Source organism: Bombus flavifrons, chromosome 9 (assembly GCF_040668555.2).
Source record: "Bombus flavifrons isolate JBK064 chromosome 9, iyBomFlav1_principal, whole genome shotgun sequence".
Classification (NCBI taxonomy): Eukaryota; Metazoa; Arthropoda; class Insecta; order Hymenoptera; family Apidae; genus Bombus; species Bombus flavifrons.
In genome coordinates this window covers 8,342,225-8,365,182 of record NC_138450.1, presented here as the reverse complement: position 1 = coordinate 8,365,182, position 22,958 = coordinate 8,342,225, and the positions used below count along the sequence as shown (strand labels likewise).

General features: G+C 35.2%; 1 protein-coding gene across 3 annotated transcripts in view; it reads left to right on the top strand.

Annotated features, from left to right (window-relative positions):
• Positions 1-22,958, top strand: part of LOC138183476 (A disintegrin and metalloproteinase with thrombospondin motifs 15) — a 178,387-nt gene that overhangs the window by 3,374 nt on the left and 152,055 nt on the right. For all 3 annotated transcript variants that reach the window (XM_069120406.1, XM_069120408.1, XM_069120405.1), the window contains exon 2: positions 13,373-14,433. In XM_069120406.1, coding sequence (XP_068976507.1) covers positions 14,136-14,433 — 298 coding nt within the window. In that variant the 5' untranslated portion in view covers positions 13,373-14,135. The remainder of the gene's footprint in view (positions 1-13,372; positions 14,434-22,958) is intronic.

Below are 22,958 nucleotides of genomic sequence, written 5' to 3'. Positions count from 1 at the left end.
ATTAATCTGTAGTCGAAACTTTTTAATCAATTTTGTTCTAAATTAAACTTGTATTTATTAAAAGAGAAAAATAATTTGCTTGCAATTGCAAAATTGTAGTCTTTTTGTTTCACGTACACTTTTCAAATAAGATATTTAAGAACCGAATGATTTTAACAGCACTCGGAGTTACCATATTGTCGAATTATTTATGAGAATCCAAATAAATTAGTTGTAAAATAACTTCGGAAACATAAGATTATTCGGCGCCAATTCTAACTTTTCACTAGTATCGAAACAAACGTTTTATCAGATCACTTCGTGTATCATAGGTTATACGAACTTTATGAAAAGGTTACGCGAAGCAGAACGATATAACATCTCTCTTCACGAGTATAGAATTGCATCGAAATCACATATATCACATAAATCTCTAATTATCCAGTCGTCATTTAAAAAAATCCTATCTACCTCCTCACTAAAATATTAATTGCATTAATTTGAATTTATTTATATTCCCAAATGAAAAAAAGATTACATAAAAATAAGATTCATTTTTTGTTTTTTTTTTCCTGTGTCGTGTAACGTTTTACATTTCTTATTAATTGCGATATTTTTCGACTGATGTCACGTTGCTGATATCAAAATTATTTAATCAATGAAACGATTAACGAATATATGAATACACGAATAACGCGCAAGATTTTTTCGTTTCTTTTCTTATTTTATTTATGAATTCAAGCAATTTTGTATATTTTTTCCGAATGTTACATCAATAACATAAGACTAATATCTATTTTGCCATACTTCAAACGTTTTTAAATATCTTTTATAATCGCAGATCTTTTCAATTAATATCATGTTACCAGAAATATTTCTGGTCTACAAGTTTATATTCTTTTATTTGACTTCAACACTTATCGGTTAATATTTCTTCGATCAAATACACGAAAGAAATCGAATAAAAGTAGAGGATATTCGCAAAATAGTAGAATTTCCATTCGTTTTTTACTTCATAATGATCCATCTTCAGATAAATTTGTATACGCATTTAGAAAGAGTTGTTTCAAGAATTGGAAATTAATTATTTAAAAAGACGAAAATCATAGCTGATACTGTCGTTTCACGAACAGGTTCGTTCCGTAAAAATCACTATTCCTCTTTCTCCGTCTCGTAAATTTTCTTTTCGTTTCAGCGATACTGCTTGTAAATTAGTTGCATTCTCATGCATGAACATCGAAGGCCGTAAATAAAGGTTAAACGAGCTTCGCGGCTTCTTATAATCGAGCACCGAACTTAATTAAAAATCGATAATAACAGGCGGAAGTTGGCTGCCGCGTTTTCAAAAGAGAAATCACGTGTCATTTTGTCACATTCCAGTTTCTTTATCTTTTTTCCTTGCACTCGATAAACAAGTTGTCAATGAATAATCCTCCTGTTTCTCTGAAAATAGTTTCGATCGACTTTTACGGACGTTTCGATACTCTGGAAACTGTCTTCTTTTTGGTATTTAAAAGATATTCAAGAAAAATAAAATTATTTCCTTCATATGCATCAGAAGCGAATAAATTTTTACATTAAAACTCAAGTCCTATTATTGTAACGAAATTTAAGCTACGGTTGTTGAACAATTATTGCTTCATTTACGTCCAAATTTCACTGTTTTTAGGACGTAGAAACGCAAGTTTGACAAAATTTTCTTACGTTTCCTACTAGGATTTGTTGAATCTATCAAATACACGAATTCGAATAATGATACTTACATTAGGAGAATAAAAATTACCATTCCTTGGTTTCTCAACATTTTTTACTCTTCGTATAGCTATATTCCTAAAGTATTTATAAAGAAAAACTGCACGTAGAATATTCGGTTAAAATTTGATTAAAATTGTTTCAATAATTTAGAAGAGTCACGAAATTCCGGACTGTTCTATAAGAATACAGATTACAAGTTAACAAATTTTCTAATTTTCCCAATACACAGTTTCGCTAAGTAAATTATTCTCAAATTAATGGAAGCTTTTATCTTATAGGTATAACGGATTATTAATTAGATTTTCAACATGGAACCAACGAGTACCGTAAATGATACAAATTCGATTGGAAGAGCGTTGTGATTTATAACAGGAACTTCGATTAAAAAAGTACAATTTGTCCAGCGGTGATATTTATGAATGCCGATAAATTACATATAGGCGACTCAATTTTCTTGTAATTTGTTTCACGTCGAATGTAACACCGTGTCCCGTGCTTCGAAAATTTTTTCTAAAACGAAGGATAACAAGTCTTTCACGTTCCCTTATAAGATCGATCGATAAAACATTATCTGCAATGATTATCTTCCGACCTGTTGGTCGCGTGAATTTATGCGCGGATGTTCTTAAGATAAACGGAAAAATATGCCAAGCATCGGCAAATAAATTCGGGATAAGCGTAGTTATTTTGAAACCAGCTTTGGTTTTCGCCGTCCTTTAAACCCATCTCCACTTCCTGGTAATTCTTGATTGTTTTGCTTCTCATTCATTGCTGTTACTGCAATTCCAGTCTTCTTTCCCAGACATTTATTTTCAGTTCGCAATATCCTACATACGCTAAGTCACGAAATTATTCCTTATATTGTTCATTTTACCAGCGATTAATGTTTATTTAGAACAAACAAATGCAATCTTTTCAACGAACATGTATATCGATCTTTATTCAGAAACAGCAGTTTGCTATGTTGCGAATATTTTATTTATCGAAATTGTAGTTCAACTGCCGCGATATTTTCGTTGATCCGATAAGAGAGAATTTGATAGAATCGAAGGAAGATTTAAAAAAGGGGAAAATCGTTTATCAGAAAACTTAATTATAAATTAATAATAATTATTTGTTAATCGGATGCACGAATATGGAATGAAATTTTCGACGGTCAAATTTCCAGTTTCTTCGCTTCGTTCTCTTCTACGTGTATACGAGATATAAAAGTTGCAAAGTGCACAAATGAGTTCACGTAAAATCTTGGAAAACGCAGCGGCGTGCGAATTCGATGCACTGTGTGCCGGTTCTCCGGTTCCTCAGGTTGGATCATGGTGTTTCGACACTACGCGACGAGAGAGGCCTTCGTAAGCAACGAGACCTACTCGTCCGAACGTCGCGATTTTGCATTCCGAAGCATTGCGAAGTAACGTGACACTCTGTCGCCGATCTAAGATCCGAACGTGTCCGTTCTGAATTCGTTAATATCATCTAGCAAGACGATTCGTGATCGGTGTTCCTTCTGTTCCTTCCTCTTCCTCCATTGCAAACGATCCTACAGCACTGTGCAAAAGTCTGACACCATTTGGATATGTTACAGGTTTTGCATGGTGGAATTTTACCTGAGTTCCATTTATTACAATCCCATTTCTTTTGTTAAATATATTCCAATTATAATATAATAAAATATAATAGAATTTCGTTTAAAGAAATCTAAAGTCTATTTGTTAGTTGACTGAAATTTTAATTAGTTTAATTAAGTATTTTTAGTATACGAATATACACGTAATGTAATATAAATATACAGGGTGGTTGGTAACTGGTGGTACAAGCGGAAAGGGGGTGAATCTACGCGAAAAAAGAAGTCGAAAATATAGAATAAAAATTTTTCGTTTGAGGCTTTGTTTTCGAGAAAATCGACTTTGAATTTTCGCTCGGTACGCGTGCACTTTATCACGTCTCGTTATAACGGATCTCACTGTAGATCGTTGTCTCGATGGAAAAATTAAAAAAAAAAAAATTAAGAAAAAAATGTTTATTCTACATTTTCGACTTCTTTTTTCGCGTAGAATCACCCCCTTTCCGCTTGTACCACCAATTACCAACCACCCTGTATAAACATAATCCATATTGAAAGGAAATTCTATTTGTTGACTGACTAAATGAATTTCTGCCGGTTCAATCTACTTACGGTGATTCGCGAAGGTATTTCAACGTTTGCCATAGAAAACTGTTACGGATATGTCGTGTGTGTTACAAAGAATTTCTTAATATTTCACAGTTAGCGTAATGAGACCTAACTATTCTGATTATATCTCGTAATAGCTATACGTCGTATACGTGGGCTATAGTAAAATTTCAATCAAGGTGTGTACATAGGAGTTATAAGATACGTATCTCAATATGAATCATATTCGAATGAAAATGATTTTCTTATCTATCTAACTATTGTTTTAAATTACGATGATAGGAGAAATGTATCTGCATATAATTTCAAAGTTATGGTAAACCGTAAGAGGTTTATCATAAATGGACAATTGCATGTTAATAATAAATAGTCGTTGATTAATTAGCAAAGAAATGTCCTTAGAATTAAAATTGAAATCGAAGTATAATTCACAGATCTTGATGACAGTTTAATCTGGCGCCAGGGTTAACGCACGATAAGGGAACAGTACGATATCTAAGAGAGCTTGTGTATTAAGGTCCAGACCGGTGTCTTGGCTATTTTTAAAGTTCCTCGCTACGGTCGTAGGATGCGCGCTACTGTCTTTTTATGTATCTTTTTTTTTCACTTGAGAAAAAGATACACCTAATTGACATTTAAAACGATTATAAATAATTTCGTAATACGTGTCGTTAACGCCATCTTTTCAGTATAAAAAAATCTTCGAATTCAAGTTAGTTATATGAATAATCGTTTTTGGTAGCAAATACAATTTATTGTCCTTATTTCCGTAATTTCGAACATATTTAAAATAGTAATTTTTGTTAGTCCATCCTGTGTAAATATTCAGCGATGTATAAAAATAGCACACTGACTGGATTAAATCATCTAGACGTAACTCCAGACGCACAACTATGCAGACACATAAAGGAAAGGAAAAAATTTCTATTAATATTTATATGTTCAAATAATCTCTTCTTGTAACTATGTCATTCCTTTGAAAAGACTCGAGGAAGTTTATTACCATCTTTAACGTTTTCTTTGAAAACATGTTATGAAATTAAAAATTATTAAAGCTAAGTCAAGACTGTAATAAAAGAGATAGAGAGATAGAGAGAGAGAGAGAGAGAGAGAAAGAGAAACAAAGTAACTCAGAAATTCTTAATATTAATTTTATGCCTCTGAAATTTCACAAGATTGAAATTACATATTCTGTGTTTTATATATTTACTTATTTATTTATTTATTTATTTTTTGATACTGATAAATTAATTTCTCTTTAACGATTAGTTAAATATTCTTTTATCCTAATGTAGACACAACGATATATGCTTTATGTTACTGTCTTTTGCAATCACGGGATGTTTCGTCTTGTAACTGGACAGGATCGCCTTTTTGCATACTATTCGAGAAAATGTCGAACGGTGCCAGGTCAGAATTCCTCCAAGGTCAGACTGTTGGGCGCTTCTTTCAATTGAGTATGATCAAGAGGCGCAATGTCCATGGAAAATTTCGTATGCATCGAGATAAGTATCTTGTAGCTAGCTGTAGAAATTCTTACGCACTTTTAATTATAAATAATACTATTGCCAATAACTCGAAGATATTCAAATTGAAGATTATAGTGAAGATACTAATTACGATAGGATTTAATAGGAAATAACGTATGACGATAAAATAAAAGTAATAATTGTTAATTATAATGAAAATAAAAATAAAATAATAATAGTTTAATGATAGTAATCCTTCCATTGTTAATAATACAATGATCTAATAACGATTTATTCATTAGTAACGATCTAACAATAAGTTTGCATTTTTAATCAAGATATCTCCATAGAAAAGGAAAGGTAATTTTCTCAAAATTTCTTTGCTGAATTTCTAAGGATCAACATCATGTGTTTGTCCAAAACATTTGTCGTAAATTCGAAAGAAAATTATTTCCCTGAATTTTCCACTGGTTAGAAGTATTATTCTGACCGTGTTTACTCCAGACAGCGGATCGCGAAAAACAGACGTGGCACGTTCGAATTTTATTCGTGGCGACGGCATGCGAATTGAAATTTAATGAACGCCTGTCGTTTGGGGAACATTGAATGATACTCGAGCGGATCGCGAAAAGAAAGCCCGTGGACCGCGCGTGTAAGATTTAAGTTGTGACGTGTGCGCGTGTTCGCGCGACGCCGATATTTATGAGGCTCGCTTCACTCGCGAATTTGCCTAAGCGATTTTCTTATGCTTCGTTTAGAAATGGGCGTGCAAACAGCTATTATAAACGAGCGAGTCGTTTTCAATTTCAGTATTTGATGCTGCTACTATTACGCGAACCATTAACATCTTCCTGAATCGAATTTTATTCGGATCGAGGAAGAAATTTGTATTTTATCGATGAAATCAGTGGAATGCGGATTTTTATGCATTTATGGGGAATTGAAAGATGCGATAATGCACAGAATGCACAGAATGTGCAAAAGTAGGTAAAATATTTAAATTGTAACGATTATCATAATATTTAGTAAGTAAAACAAATATCTACCTTGAGCCTTCCTTTTTTTTTTTTTTTTTTAGTTGTGCTCGTAAAAATCTAAACTTGCATCATAAGTTGTTCTAGAAAATTTATATGTACAGATATATTCGTGTATTAAAGATTAAAATACGAGAACATACGAATTTTTTAAATCAAATAACGCAAGTTCTCGAATACAGTAGTCAGACTATTTAAAAGAAAAAAAGAAAACGTTCATGCATCGTGTAACATACAGAATTTCTATTATCTTGTGGAATAATTGAAAGTACACGCAATAAAATCCTCATATGCAAAGTGTCGATAATTCTCGATACACAGGCAATAATCGATGGAAGCTGATTAAGTCACAGTCATAAATCGAAGTTGTTAGTTGAATATTAATGAAGATCAGATATGTACAACTAATAATACATTCTATAAACGATTGCGATCGCTTCCAGACGAGTTTATAAAGGAAGAAACAGTGTCTGTTATGCGGAACTTTGAAGAATAAACTTTGAAAGTCCAACGACTCGATACAAGTTGGCGCAAATTGCAGAAGCATCGCGTTACAAGCGGATAAGTGATTGACTGAAAATACCACAGGCATCAGATACATCCTCATAAATTCTTCCACTACATTCCTTTATGTAAATTCCAGTTAAGAGAATACGAATGGTATACGCTAAATGTGGTCAATCTTTCAATCGATAAGGAAACTATATTCGTCTCATATTTTCTACTAATTTTCATATCTTGCCAGAATCGATCGCAAATAATAGGAACTTTAATAACAATGAAAACTCATCAGTTCCATTTGAAGAAGAATACGCTTAAATTACAAGAGAAGTTGAGAGAAAATTCTTAATTATTATATTATTGTATTTGTTACTTAATTTCTGTGATATGTTATAGATGATTTTCATTTTTACGTTATTGTTTTATGTCATTATCGTAGCGAGAGTTAAATTAGGGAAGGATAGTATGATCTTTGTGTAATCCTTATTATAGTTATATAATTTTACAGAGCTATATTTAGCTCTGTAAGATCGAATTTCCTAGCTTTGAAATTTTCACGCTGATGAATTTTCATTTCAGAATTGTTAAAGTCTCCATTCTTCTTTCAAATTTCTCAATTCTTTAATTTTAAGATTCTAATTGTTCGATCCAGAAATATTTTAACTTTGGATCTTCCTTATTTTGCAGTTTCCCAACTCCGGGGAGTTCCATATTTTGAATTTCCAATTTCCCGAAATTCTCGCATTTTCCTACCACCAAATCTTCAAATTTCCTTACATTCGTGCTTAATTTTATCTGCATTGCACATTAAACTTGTCTACATCACTTGAAAACTATTTGAATAGTTTCAAGCTCACTTTACTTCCAGGATAATCATAATAATTTCTAACTAACCATAATACCATAAATAGACACGCGTTTACGTTCACGAACATATCTTCTCCTCTTTTCTCCGATCCAAAATGCGAAAAAACCTAACAAGATGTAAAACACGATTATCCCAAAAAGCCACAAAATTAGCGTGAAACATTTCGCAAGTATAATATCCGATATTAATCGAGACGCGTGCACGCGTTCGCGAGAAACTAACTCGTGTGTCAGCACGTTAGCCAGCAGACAGAAATTCGCAGACAAAGATTGATCGATCGATGGATCGGACTAGGAAAGGTACGCGACAAGAATAGTTTGACCCAGACCTTAAGTGACTGGCGAGGTCAGCAGCCGACGTCGAGCGCCGCTTTTATATTTCACTCGGCGACGTCGTCGTCGTTCCTCTTGGCCGCAGACTCGGCACACCGCCTCTGTAATGCTTCTCTCTAGCTTTCATTACCGTGGTGCGCGTTTATGTTGCTCCAAGATACCAGACTGTGGTCAACTACCTTTTACAAATATCTTGACATTTTGATCCATTTGTACGTAACAGTATTTAAATTTCATCGAAAGACTATGCAAATTAATAATGAATTAACAATAGAAAATTACAGCAGACACACAGGAAAAGCATATGTTTAATCTTTTTATCAGGGAACAATATTATGGTTCGTTTTACATATCAGATGTACGGGAATTTTTAAAATTTATTGTGACGTTAATTAATTTTATGTTACTAAAATTGTTCTGTTTGCTCTGTTTTAGATAATATAAGACATAATTTTCATATTTTTCTGATTATTTCGAAATCACCGGTAAAATGAAGTACCTTAACGTAAATTCTTTGTGGAACATTCACGAATTTCTCAACATTTTCGTTCTCTTTTGTTCTTCGATTTGTTTTCTTCGATTCGTTTAATTTCTATTTTTCTTCTGAATTCTGACACTTTTTTCCGTACCTTTGATTTCTGTAGTGCACTTTTTTAACGTATTCTCCAATACGTAGCTTGCATCTTGAAGAAACAATAACCAACAATGTTACATTTTACCTAATTTTTACGCACCGTTTCACTGCTTGATCTTCGATATGTTCATTTAATTAATAATTCAGAAACTGAATTAATTACATTGAATTAATTAAATAAGAGATGAAATAAAACTGCAGTCCCTGAAGGTTTGATAGTTACGTATACCAGCTTTATTACCATATATTGTCTTTTAAAAACCAATTTAATCGCGTCACGATATTCTACCGCACATAAATAATAAAATCATTGCAGTTTGATTTATCTGTAATTTTCCAATTGAAATAAATCTTATCGGATATATGCAAATGCCTTTTGTATACTTCTAAATGGTAGTGTAGTTAGCCACTATGTTGCACGCAGACCGCAGAAGTATACACTTTTCATTGCTTTTATACCGTTCGTTGTTGTTCGATTTTCTACCACAGCAAAGGGAACTCTGTGGTCGGTTGGTTTGCGAAGGTTCGTTAGAATCGCGTAGAATTGGCCTGAGTTAGAGGCACGACGAAAAGGTCCTTGAAGCTTTAAGTTGGCGATTGTTAGGTCTGTCCACGGTTCGTCTTTGAATAATCCGTTCTTGGATCCTTGATCGATGGTGTTTTCTTTGAACGATAAATGCTAATGAATGCTCGCGAGATTTATTAATTCTCCGTGTGTACTGTGAAAACTTAAGTTTCATTGGAAGTTCGACGTTCTGACTATATTGTGTTTCAAGGTATTGTGTTTGGTAATGAGTAACATTATTTTCTAAGTACTGAAGTACTTTTTAAGTATTGAAGTACATACACACACACATATATATTGATAATTACTGGATATTTTGCAATTTGATGCATTAATTTATGTAGAATATAATTCAGAATTTGTTAATTATATAAAATATAGATACAGCGATTAATGCGCGCATTAATTTTCTTGAAACTATAATTCACTTTTGATTCACGTAATTTTATGCAACATCTTAATAATTGTAGTCGAAAAATTCATCCTAGTTTATCACAATTTTCAGTCGAAATACGCCGATTGTTTAACTTATAAACAATTAAGTCTGCAAGATTCTCGAACGCTTTTTTAAATGCCTTTCCTTCGAACATTTCACATTCTTTGTAAGTTTGTGATTTTTATGAATATCTTCTTCTATGTGGATACGTTTCGTAAATCAAACGCTTCGTACGAAATACGATTCTTTCTTCTTCCACGAACGAAATTAGACTATAAAGTCATACGAAACATTAATCCATCACACCCTAGAATTCTAAAGTAATTTATCGCGACAAGCCTACAAATCCATCGACGAATACTGAAATCCTCGAGAAACAAAAACCAGACCGTTTTACAATTAAGCAGAGCCGAGCAGTAGATTTGGACAACCGTTCGATGAAACGCATGAAAGAAATCGTTGAGCGCTATTTATACCCCGTCTGACTTGGTCTAATTACCGATACTCGCTTCCGGTCGTCGACAGACCAAACTAAATCCTCGCTTAGCTTCCGATAGACTGCGAGAAGCCTAATTCAACTGCATGACATAAACATCGAAGAAATGAAAAAAGAAAAAAAAAGGAAGAAAGATCTTATTTTTGAATGAGAATTCTACAAGTGTATTAGATTAGATTTAAATTAAATATTCAGATGAACAATTAGAATTAGGAATAGAAGTTTGAAGTTTTCAACCCTCAGAATAAAAAAATATTTGTAAATACCAAATACAGTATTTTTTAACGAAATGCTTTTTTATTAAGGGCGTGTCCTGAATTAGAATGTTCTAAAATAGAACTAAAAAAGTTCGTCAAAAAGTTTATTTAAATAATTGTTGTAGCACCTTAAAGTTTATTTTTTCTTTTTATAAAACACATTTCTTCTTAAACTCGCCAAAATTTTTAATTTCACACTATTTTCTGCCTTTTTTTTAGTTCATCGAGTAGAAAAATATATGATAATTTAATCCTTTTTTGGTTTTTTGTTTCGGTCAAGAATTACGAGGTGGATCTTTCCCGCCTATTGAAAACTGCAGCCCATGAAATAGGCTTAGAAATCTGTTATAATTTTCTTTTACTTTGAAAAAAATTTTTTTGTATTCGTTAAATGTATATAAAACCATACCTCAAAATTCAATAACTTCGTTTCTTTCTTTCCCTTCTAAAAAAAATCACAAAAAGACGCTGTTTTAGAACATTCTAATTCAGGACACCCCCTTAAGTTCTATGTTTCACTCTGATAGTATCAAATTTTCAAGTATAGTATCAAATCAAAAAAATTATAAATAGTATCAAACTACCATTGAACGATACGAAATATATTACAATGAGATCTAATTAATCGGCATAGAAGTGTAACAATAAATGCAATGTTTTACAAATACTTTTCATAGCCATGTGTATATCATGAAAACCTCAAACTTTTAATTCGTGTTGGTTGAAATCGGTGATTTGCCAGAGTAAGATCTTTGTTTCTCTGTTTCTCATTGCTTGATCCTTTTTTCTCTGCTCGCTTCTGCAATCCTCGTGGCTGCTCGTCGTAAATTAAAGCTCAAGGGCTACCACGTTTGAAACCGTACCGCCAATCGCGATTCAACGGAAAACGACCTCGTTCGCGCACCAAGTGAGAAATAATTTTGACGTTATTTTTACCAAACACTTTCTTGTGGTTTTGGAAGCTGAAAGAGGAATTAGAATTTTAGGCTTCCGTCACGTGTTTGTAGATTCAAGTGAGGAAGTTATGGCAGCAGTATTATGCTGAATGATGTTACACCCGTTTGTGTGTTAATGCTGGTGATTACGTTACCCGAATGGTTAGGATGGTTATGTAGAGCGAATCACGGAAACGTTTCGATGTGATTTACGAGGAAAGTGTTTTGGAAAAAACTTGCTTCCAGTAGACACATTTGAGCGAAGAAGTTTTATATCATTAGGAATAGTAGAATGAAAAAGTAAAAGTTTTCCTTGGTATATCCAGGTTTTATTTTTGTATCTCTAGACCTTCAAATTAATAAATTTTCGAACTTTCCAATTCTCGAATTCTGTAAATTTTGGAATTTTTCAACTTTCGAATCTGCAAATTCTCGAATCTTGTAAATTTTAGATTATCAAACTCTCGAAATTTGTACTTCTGTATATTCGATTCTTGATTATTCTAAATCTCAAATTCTTAGATTCCCAAATTTTCATTTACTTGAAAATTTGTTGTCCCTCAGTTTTCGAATTTCCTGGCTTCGAAATCTTCAACGTTTCAAATTTTCTACTTTCGAGTTTTCCATCTCCAGACTCTCTAGTTTATCAATTTCCAAGTTTTCTAGTCGTCCACGTCTACAATCTTCGCCTCTCGCTCTTTCCAGCTCTTAAACGTAAAATCTCCCGACATTTCTAGTCTGCAAATTTTTCAAGAAATTCCCGAGCTTTCTCTCGGTTTCACCAAATCCTATTTCCCCGCGCATTCTCTGTTCCCTCATACGCCACAGACCTCGAGCAAACAACAAAAATAACATTTTTCTTTCCACTCATATGATTTGCAGTTATTCCCTGTAATTTCGTACAATCAGAAATACGCATTCACGGCGTTAACTCGACACAGACAAAACGACAAATAATCTTTAATCCATTCCTCCTCGGTTTGATCGTCTGAAAGAGAGCTAAGAGAGGTGATTTTCAGCTCAATCAAGCGTGGCTTGAGTCAATTATTTCCGAATTAACGCGGCTGCTCGATCCAATCAGCGACGCGTCGATTAATCGCTGATCCTTCTCTCGCTTCCCTTCCTTTCTCGAAGATACGATCGGAAATTTATTTGCGCGGTGGTCTCCGTGTCGCGCGATAAGAAAACGACGCAGCGCGTCGTAAATGTTTAACGCGACACGAATCGGTTTCACGGTGATTCGCACGGTTAAATTGCCCGACACGGAGAAATCATCTCCTGTGCCGGTGACCTCATCATGGAAATCATTCTCGTCTTCACCATGTCCGGGCGATTTTCTTCTTTGTGCTTTTCTTTTGTTTCCCCTTTTATCCTCTAGTTAGTTAATCACCTGGCTTGCAATTTAACTGACCGTTGAACGAGCCACGTGTGTTTCTTCGATCCTGCGATATCTATTGTTGAAGCAATATATATTTGTTAATTTTCCAGTTCAAGTAAAATAATATCGTATATTACTTACTCGCAGAGTAAGGAAGGTTAAAATAAATCGTAATCGTTTCTGTTTCATATAAATTGAAACAAAGCTGTACAGTCAAATTGTTCAGTTCGGAAGAAATGACAGAATTAATGAAATTCATTATTATGTATATGTTGAAAATATTAAGTCGTAACATATGATCTGTCCGATTTTTTTAACGAATTATATCGAGCAATGTAAAAATTTAGCAAATTGGATATTTCACGTGTCACAACTCGACGATGCATTATATTACAAATGAATTCTTTCCTTAAGAAATCTAACTACGCAAAGAACGAATTACATCTCTTTCTCCCTAATAAACCTGTCTCAGCAGACACTTTAACGATGAAAAAACACACACACACGTATAACACAAAATTATCACCAGCGAAATCTAAAATCGTCACTCCTTCTGTTTTCAGTTCAGAATGAAACCGGAACTGCCCACGGACCCTCACTGACTGCGAGCGACCATAAAGCCGCGCTATCCATCGCATCAACCACTTCTCCGAGAGCTCCATCGGAAAAATTATCCCTTAGAGAAACCATCTCCTCCTCTACTATGCTCGTTTCTTAACGATCCGGAATTCGTTTCACCAGGTCATATGTCGAAGGCAAGGACGTGATCCTGGCGCGTAAACCAGCGAGGAAGTATCCGAGGAGGAAGATAACGACGTCGTGGTAGATAGCTGGCGGTGCACGGCGAATCGAAGATCGTCGAGCCTCTTAATGGGCATTCCGCGGTTGGATCCCGGTTGGATTTAGCCGGCTGGTTCTCCGCGAGGGAAAAACAGGATCGAAGAGAGGAGGAAGGCGAAACGAAGGGAAACCTTGAGATCACCGGCTGCGAGGAAGGACTCTATGGGCGCTCGAGGGTGGCGCAGAGTGGCGAATGACCTGGTGCCGCCGCGATAATCCCTCCTTTCTCCTCCGTCTTCGTCTTCACGTAGCTCGAAGCCACGAAAATGATCGACTGACTGCTCGACCGGCTGGCGTGTAACCGGACGGATCGGGCCAGGATCCTTTTTCTTACCTCTCTCTCTCTTTTTCTCCCTTCCTCCCTTTCTCTCTCTCTCTATCTCTCTGCCTCTCTCTGTCTCTCTCTCTCGCTTTGGTTCACTTCTTCTGACTTGGATCTTTCGGTGGTTAACGAGCCGAGGAATAGCGAATAATAAAGCAAGTTAAATGTGCCTGGCTGGCAGAGGAGCCGCAGATATGTCGCGGATCTCGAATCGCGCCTCGACCATCGTCGCGGTGATCAGCATCGTGCTTCTGGTGCTATTCCTGGTGATATTATGGACTGGTGTGCGCACAGTGAAACAAGAGACGATAGAGAGAAATGTACATGGAAGCCTCGATACTGTGGAGAAGACTTTGAGCTTCCTAGTGGAACGATCGAACGAGTCCTCTTCCTCTTCTTCGTCTTCTTCTTCTTCGACCACTGTCAAGATCGTGTTCGATGACGAGAGCTTCAACAACGAAGGTAGGAGCTGTTTGTTTGCTTGGGTTACTCTGTTGTGTTAACTGGCATAGAGTATTTGATTGTAAAAGGATCTTTAGGTTTTTACGTTGATACGTTACTATGTATCAGTTTATAAGTATGTTCGTTTCTTGTATTCGTAACGTTTACTATGAATAAATTTCTAGAGATCCTCGGTCTGTTTATGTTTGCAAGGTTTACCATGGATTAATTTGTTGAGATTTCCGGTTTTTACCTTTCAAACGTATATTACCAACGATTATGGACTTCCGCTTTTTTACACTTGCAAGGTCTACTCGGAATCAGTTTTCTTCTTGTTGAACCTTCGTTTGTTTTTTTTTCTGATCAAAAGGAAGTTTCATCGAGAAGCGATCTCTAGTTAGCAGGTTAACACAACTTACGCTATATTATTGTATCTTTGATATCATTGTACATACATCTAATTATTCATATTTATCGACTAGAAAAAAGGGAAGACAAAAAAATAATTACTCTGTAACAGTAAGTCCTTCACGTTCGAAGGATTAAATATTCTAATATGACTTTTCTACTTGAAAATTGTCTTACACTTTATAATAAGAATACTTTTTACCAGCGAGAAAAGATATTGCAATCTCTTCCTGTTTACTTTAATTTCAAGAAATAGCAACAGCTACAAATGAATAGTTCGATGCTGGTATAATGTTACGATGTGTAAGAAGAAGTAATTTATAAAGGGTTAATGTACTATTGCTAGACCGTTTACATTTCTTTCAATACGAAACATGTTACTAAATGAGTCATGTTCAGTTTTTACTGTGACGCTTGCGTACGATCGATCTTCGAAAGGTCAGTCGTTTTGCAATGGTGTGATTGATGAATGGCGTGTCACTTATGATGTGTGACAATTAATCTGTCTATAATATCGACAGGAATTTTTCTAAACGATAAGAAATATTATATTCATAAAGTAATGACGTGTTTGTGGAAGTGATATAAATGTTCTGATAGATGTATGCATGCATGTTAGGACTAATTTGAAAGTTCCAAGTTAGAAGGTTACTTCTCTCACCGCTTCGTATTCACCACGTACAATTAAAAATAGTTTTTAAAACATTTCTCAGAAAATAACCGTCTATTTTGAAAACGACATTTATTGTAGAAAAATTTAATCGAACATACAGTACATAAATCAACGGTAGACGGATAACACCGTACACTCGCCAATAAGTATAAAACGAAGAAAATCCAATGGATTACGAAGTTTCATGTTGGAACAAGTTACACTTATTGACAGCCTATATATCAAAAGTCTAATAAAACATCCATGACATATAATATAACATATAACACTTCGATAGTAGATAATTAATAGACATAGCATTAGTGGACAGGTAACACCGTGATTCATTAACGTACGTGGAACCAATTCCAAGAAACTGCTCGTAAGAAAATAGCAGTAAAATCTGTACGTAGCTATCGGTGACAAATTGGATACGGTTTGTACACGCTTGAGCGAGGATCGATGTCGGATCGAAGCGAGCCCGATGGACGTACGAGCACACCGGTGCAACTCGTAATTCGACGTATCGTCACGCAGAAACGGCAGAGTTGTGAAAGATCCGTTAACACGTTTAGTCTCAGTCAAGGTGTGCAACAGAGGCTCTCAGGGAAAGCTAGAACGTCCAGACGTCCTTGTAAGGCCGCTGCTCCAAAGCACCCACACCTACACCAACACCCACACACGTGCTTGTATCCTCTCGTGCTGCGAGTATGAACCTTTATTCGCGTTAGCCGCTTGTACGTACTCATATTCCTACCTAACCTGCACCTACATCCTAAGTACTTACCGAGTCGCTTGGCTCGAATCTCGCTTGCTTCGTGCACCTGATGGTACTACGGCGAATCGTGGTCAGCATTCCTGGTAGACCCATTGAAAAATCACCAAAGAGATCAGGATCACCCGCCCCTCCCAGGTCACTCTATTAAAGAGCGATTTTCGAGATTCTTTCCCCGCCTTTTCTTTTTTTCTTTCTTTCTTTTCCTCACTTTCGATGGCAAATGTTCGAGGAATTATAGGCTTCGTAGAAGACAGAAGAGATTTTTATACGTGGAATTGTCTGACGATACGAGTTTGGAATTAATTGGATGTTGTAGTTCGTGGCAAAGGAGATTTTTAACATTCTTTCTCGCGTGTTTTTATTTCATATTTTTGCGTGACCGGCCGCGATTCTAGGAACTGCGAGGTTTCCAGGCAAATATTTTTGTACATGGAATGGCCTGATGACGCGTGTTTCAAATGAATTGGAAGCTTTGATTTGTGTTTGGGAAGAGTGATCAGGTAAGGTTCTTAATACTGATGGTTTAGGCTTTGCTGATGATTTTGTAGCTGCAGGAGATAGAAGTGTGAGAATTCTTTTAGTAATTTCGTTATGGGAAGACTACTTCTTGTTAAAAGTTTCTACCTAATACTTGTAACTCTAACCTACAACGTGTACCTCATTTCAATTAACTATGAATTCCATCGATCCTTAAAAATTCACCGTACCAAAAACAATCACGATAGATGGCATAGTTAAAAACGTACATACACATTACACTAGCCCAGGTAAAGGAATGGAAGATCTTCGAAGTGGTTCTGTAACGAATGTACACGATCCAACGACGACTCTATCCCCATGTATAGACGCATAATTATTCCCGCGGGTTCGCCAGATAGCGGCAGGCAGCATAACGTTCGCCTACACCTTCATTGCCGATCGTTCCACCAGATCCCCGCGTATAACACTAATTTCGTGCAGTTTATTAGTTTCTCTGATGCCTGCTATCTCGCCGCATCTCTTCACCGAGTCCCGATCTAGGTCGGGTTCTCTACCCATCATTAACGAGCGCTAATTGCGCCGACCATGGATTATTTCGCGACCCTCTCGGTTTCCCTCTTGTCGATTTGTCTGTGTCGTTCTTCGACTTGATGCACCTTTCTTCCTTTTCATCCTTTTCTTCTTCTTCTTCGTCTTCTTCCTTCTCGTCTTCTGTATTCGTTCTTGGTCATTGGTTTCTTCGTTGGTAACGCCGCGTTCGCTTGATCTTCGATCGCGAACGATAACAGAGAATCGTAATTTACGCCCGTGAGATCGGTATCTCGCTTAATTGAAACGGAAATTAATGCCCGAGCGCGAAACGATCCGCGCCGAGGAGATTACCCGACGCTTCTTTCGCATCTTGCTGCCGGGATCAAACGCGTGAAATTGTCCCTTCGGGATGAGTAACGAAAGGGCTCGTGTTAATTCGATAAACGAGCTGCGTCCAGATATACAGGAAGTTTTGAACGGCTTTACGTCACGAATCACAATGCAGTTAGTTTATTTTGTGAGAAATTTTACCGTATTTACTTGGAAGTTATTTAAATAATATTTGTCGTAAGGGCCAGAGCGTCTTTTATCCAGTAATTTTGCTAATTAATATTAGGTCGTCCGAAAAGTTTCTTTCCTTCTGTAAGGAAATAATGGATGCACATTTTCCGTTTTATATTATTCTTTCGAATTTTGTTCTATCAAAATAAAGATTACAACGTTCGACGGATTGGGTTTCATATTTGTATAAAAACGCGTCGTTGTAAAATAAGGACACTTTTCAGACAACCTAATATTTTAATAATAATTTTACTAATCGTAAGTATTCGTCGGATGAACAACGAATAACCGATCGTGAGATATATCGATATTTATAGAAACTTTTTAAGAACGTATTATTCTGATCGTAAACTAATCGTAGACCAATAAGATTGAACTCTGACTATATGATTATACCAATATGATTTGGACCAATATTGGACCAATATGATTATAATATTTGTCATTCGCGTATGAATATGATTACGTATATCATGATTGTGCTAGACGAGTCCCATCGCAGTGCTAATGAAAATTCAAGATGTTTCGTATATAACATAAGTAATATATTCATAAGAGGATTCTATAAGTAACTGTGTATGTACGCTGGAAGAATCACGACTTTTCTTCTGAGGTGGCAAGAAATCACATGCCAGATAAATTGACCGTTGTATTTGGGCTCCTATAACCTGATTTGACGTCACGGGCTAGACGAACTTACAATCACAGCGATAACTCGGTAAGATAAGACCACGGATGTTTGAATATTTACGATGTAAGCACGTCGCTTCCTACCTTTGCCTCAAGACGACGATTACATTACAACACGATAATCGAAAGGTATCATCTGGTGATAGAATCTTCGTGTGTCTGTTGAACATATTTCAAACAAGTTAAAAGTACAGAAAAGGGGAACAGGTACCGATAATCTTAAAATAAATAAAGAAGTTTCTATTTGATCTTTCGAGTCTACAAGGTGAAATATCAGGAAGCTTCTTTCTTTTTTAATAAAGACATTCCAGGATTTCTAAGGTTAAAGTTGGACTTATAAATAGCATACGTGCAATCGTTTCTCATAACTCGTCAGCATCAAAAGATTCGTGAAAATTCTCGTTTTCATTTCAATTTTCATTTCCATTTCCTCCGCTCGTAGCTATCGATCCTTCGCTAGTGTCTTGCTTTTAATTCGTCAGATAAGAGTTTAATGACTAGAGATAGCGGGACTCTGGCATGATATCTTTCCGGTACGATCTGAAAGCCGAGCGTTGACTCGTCGACTCTTGTATTTGCATATTCGTCGCTCTGGATTTATTTAAAGAAAGCACGTGCACGCAATGTGACGTAAGGGTAACGTAAAATTGGCCGGGAATCGCAACACGAGGGCGTGTTCCACGACTCTGTTTTCCTTCTTTTCTTTCTTTTTCTTTTTCTTTTGGTCGATACAGAAGTATTACGTGGTTTACTCAGAGTTTAGAGAGTCTTAAATTTGTTCATTCGTATAATCAAGGTAAGGAGAAATAGAAATTTCCATTCGTTTCTTGCACCATCGACGATTTTGAAGACTCGTTAGGTTCCGAATTTTTGTTACGATGTTGCATTTTTATTATAATTTGGTTACCGTGATACAAATATATCGATGGAAAATTTCAAATATAATTTGGAGTTTGTAACGCTTGAGTTTAACAATTGTAAGAAATAATACAAATTTTCGCTCTTGCAAATTCGTAGCTGGAAAATTTTACGACATTTTTAATATATCGTTGCATTATATTTATATTTATTATCGTACTACGAGTATTCGTATCAATTCACATTTTTACGAACACGAATAAAAAAGATGCAAGCTAATTTGACGAAGCTGGATGAAATTTGTTTTACTCCCTAAATATTTACGTAACCATGTACTTTGGTCTTATCTCACATTTTCACATATCGTGTATATGTATTCTCTATGTTGGAATTTCTTATAAATCCATAAACACTTCCGTAGTCTATTTACCATAAGTATATATCACATGCAATATTTATGTACGACATAAGTATTATATACTTCTTTCTGAGTATGGTATTTCCTACTCAACTTACAGTTTATTGAAATGTAGAAATTTTTATTCTTCGAATAAGTCGAGGTTTAGAACAACTAGCTGGAAACTTACGATTGTGTATAGTATACTCTAGGTCCGTAATCTTACGATGTATCACTAAATCTAGTAACCAAGGTCTACACTTGTTACATGGACAATTTTATCCAGTAGTCAAGGCTATGTCTTCGCGTTTGATCAATATATTCACTACCTGTAGATCTGCTAGTTTCGAGTCATTCATTATAGTCAATAACCAAGGATTTATACTGCCAGGTGAGTCAGTTGTATCGATGATCAGACATCTACAATTTCAGCTGAATCACCATGCACAGAAGCAAAGATCCACTTGATCTCCAGTTAGCTATTATAGTCAATAAACAATTAGTTACAAATTTAGATATGTAGTTTGCGGGTTTTCTTTCAGTAAAATTATATGTATTCGTATAAACGCGATATAATCAAATACTGATGCGAAGAAATACAGTTTTTAGTATAATCAATGGTTTGCATATGAAATCTTTCCCTTGAAATTAAAATAAAAATGGAAAAGAAGCGTTAATGCGTTTAGAATTAAAAAATTAAATTCTTTTTATACGAACTCGTTAAATTTTTATTATTTTCATAGCCTTCGATTAGTATGTATCACGAACCTAAAAGGTTTCGCTTAAACTCTGTAAATTAATATAAATGGTACATTAAATATAATTAATATTCTGAATTTCAAATTATCGTCATTACACAGATGATTATTTATCTACTATCGATTTCCAAATTTTTATCGATAACCACATCAATCGATAAGCAATCATTTATTTGTTATTATGAATTAATAATTTCCTTCGTTAAATAGGAAATTACCTTCTCAAATGGTCATTCACGTAACATTCTAAACAAGAAATGTTCTCATTAAATGTATCATTGTCTTTCGAATACTCGTCAATCCAATATTCTAATTTTTAATACTCTAATTCTCTAGTTTTTAGCTATCTATATAATAATCTATCTGATTAAACGGTTGTCATAATTATTCAGTAATCGTGTCACTGGCATTCTAAACCAAATATCGCGTTATTAAATTCGAACCACCATTGCCGATATTCTGATTCTCCGACACTTTTATCGTTAAATGAAAAAAAAAGAAAGACTTAGTATATCGCTAAATATACAATATTTCTCAGATGCACTTAAGTTTCCCCACCTAAAATTCTCTTATCGTTAAACGAACTGTCGTCGCGGTCGCGTCGTTACCGTCTCCAGATAATTAGCCACCTAAGTGCTGACGAAGAGTCAGTGCTTTTCAGCACAGTATGCCGTTGGTGTCTCCAGAATTATCTCTAGTGCTACGTGCAAGTTTTTGTGCATAATGCACTGCACATCAGCGCGTGTAAGCACGCTTGCACGAAGGCGTGTAACGTTGTAGGAACGTTCCTCGCTACACGTAGCCACGCGTGCATACTCAGCGTGTCAGATGGACCTTGCCTAGTAAGAAAATAGCTACGCGATTTTATGATAAATCGATGACTTTTCGTTTTTACTGCAAACGATACTGTAAACAGGCATGGAAAATGGAGATTCTACCGATCTGTTCCGAACGAGATGACTATTTTAAAATAATATATCTAACATAATCGCTTATATCGATATTGCCAAACGCAAAATTAATTCTTCTTTACTCTCCACTTTAGGAAAATTATTTGTCAACAGATTTGTATTCTCTGATTTGTATTATTCATAATCGGGTTGTTTACAGTCAGTTGATACAGATTTCAAAGCGATTCTAAAAATATTCTCTTGTCGAGCTATTTCAAAATCTTGTCCGATATGCAAATGAAGCAAACCATGAAAGGTAATTTGAATGGAACGCTTGATTACGAAACATTTAAATCTCTTCGCTGCATAATAGCGAAATCTGTGGATCGTGTTGTTTTCTCGCTGGAACAGGAATCAAGTATCGCATTTCTCGTGATTTGATTAGCAAATTAATTGGTCGGTTTACATCCTGGTGTCTAGGTCGATTCGAAGTTCTTTACAGGAGATAAGCCAAAACAGAATCTGTGTGAAATATTTTGGAATCGTTGATTAATATCTTAATATCTGTAGATTGAGGTTTACGATTTTCTTTGGATAAAATCAACGTAGAAAGTGTTATGATAAAAGTAGCGTGTAGAATGATCTATTTATTATAAAATTGATAATAATCAATGATTAAATGGATTTGGCTAAAATTCACATTTAGTTCAAGTTTACGATTTTCTTTGGATAAAATCAACGTAGAAAGTGTTATGATAACAGTAGCGTGTAGAAAGATCCATTTATTATAAAATTGATAATAATCAATGATTAAATGGATTTGGTTAAAATTCACATTTAGTTCAAGATTAATTAACATTTGAATATCGGTATTCTGTTCGTTGTGTAATAAACTTCGTACGTCAATAGCTGTGACACAAAACATGTCAAGCAATTTTTACCAGCTTCCGTAACTTCGCGTGATAAATGTCAGTCAGTTAATTATTTTAAAAATGCTTTATTGTAAAGCGAACTAAAGCCACAGTTACTTGTTGGGCCAAATTACGAAAGTTAATCGGAAAAAACGAGACGACCACACGTGGCGAACGATGTCCTCGTGGACGATGTTGACGAGGGCGAACCACGCGAGAAGTGCGTACGTGACGTTTCGTATTTCTGCGGACGCTAGCTTATACGGATATCACATGTTTAACAGAGCACACCACCTTGTTCGACACTTTTTTTCCATCGCGTTTGCTTTTTTCTGTATGTTCGTTTCCCTTTGATTCGATTCAATTTCTACAAAAACAGGTCATCGGCAAGTAAACCTAAATAATATTTACGTAGAGGATTATTTGTGAAATTGTCAAATTATTAAGTTATCGATAGCAAAACTAAGATAATATATATGAACAAAATCGTACAAAAAACTTATCAAATTATAAAATCATTCGTAATAGAAAAAAATTCGAAATAACATCAACCTGGTAACAGTTCGAATAAAAAGTAATTCACGCGGAGTGTTTCATATAGCAACGACGCTCTCGAAGAAAATTAAAAATCA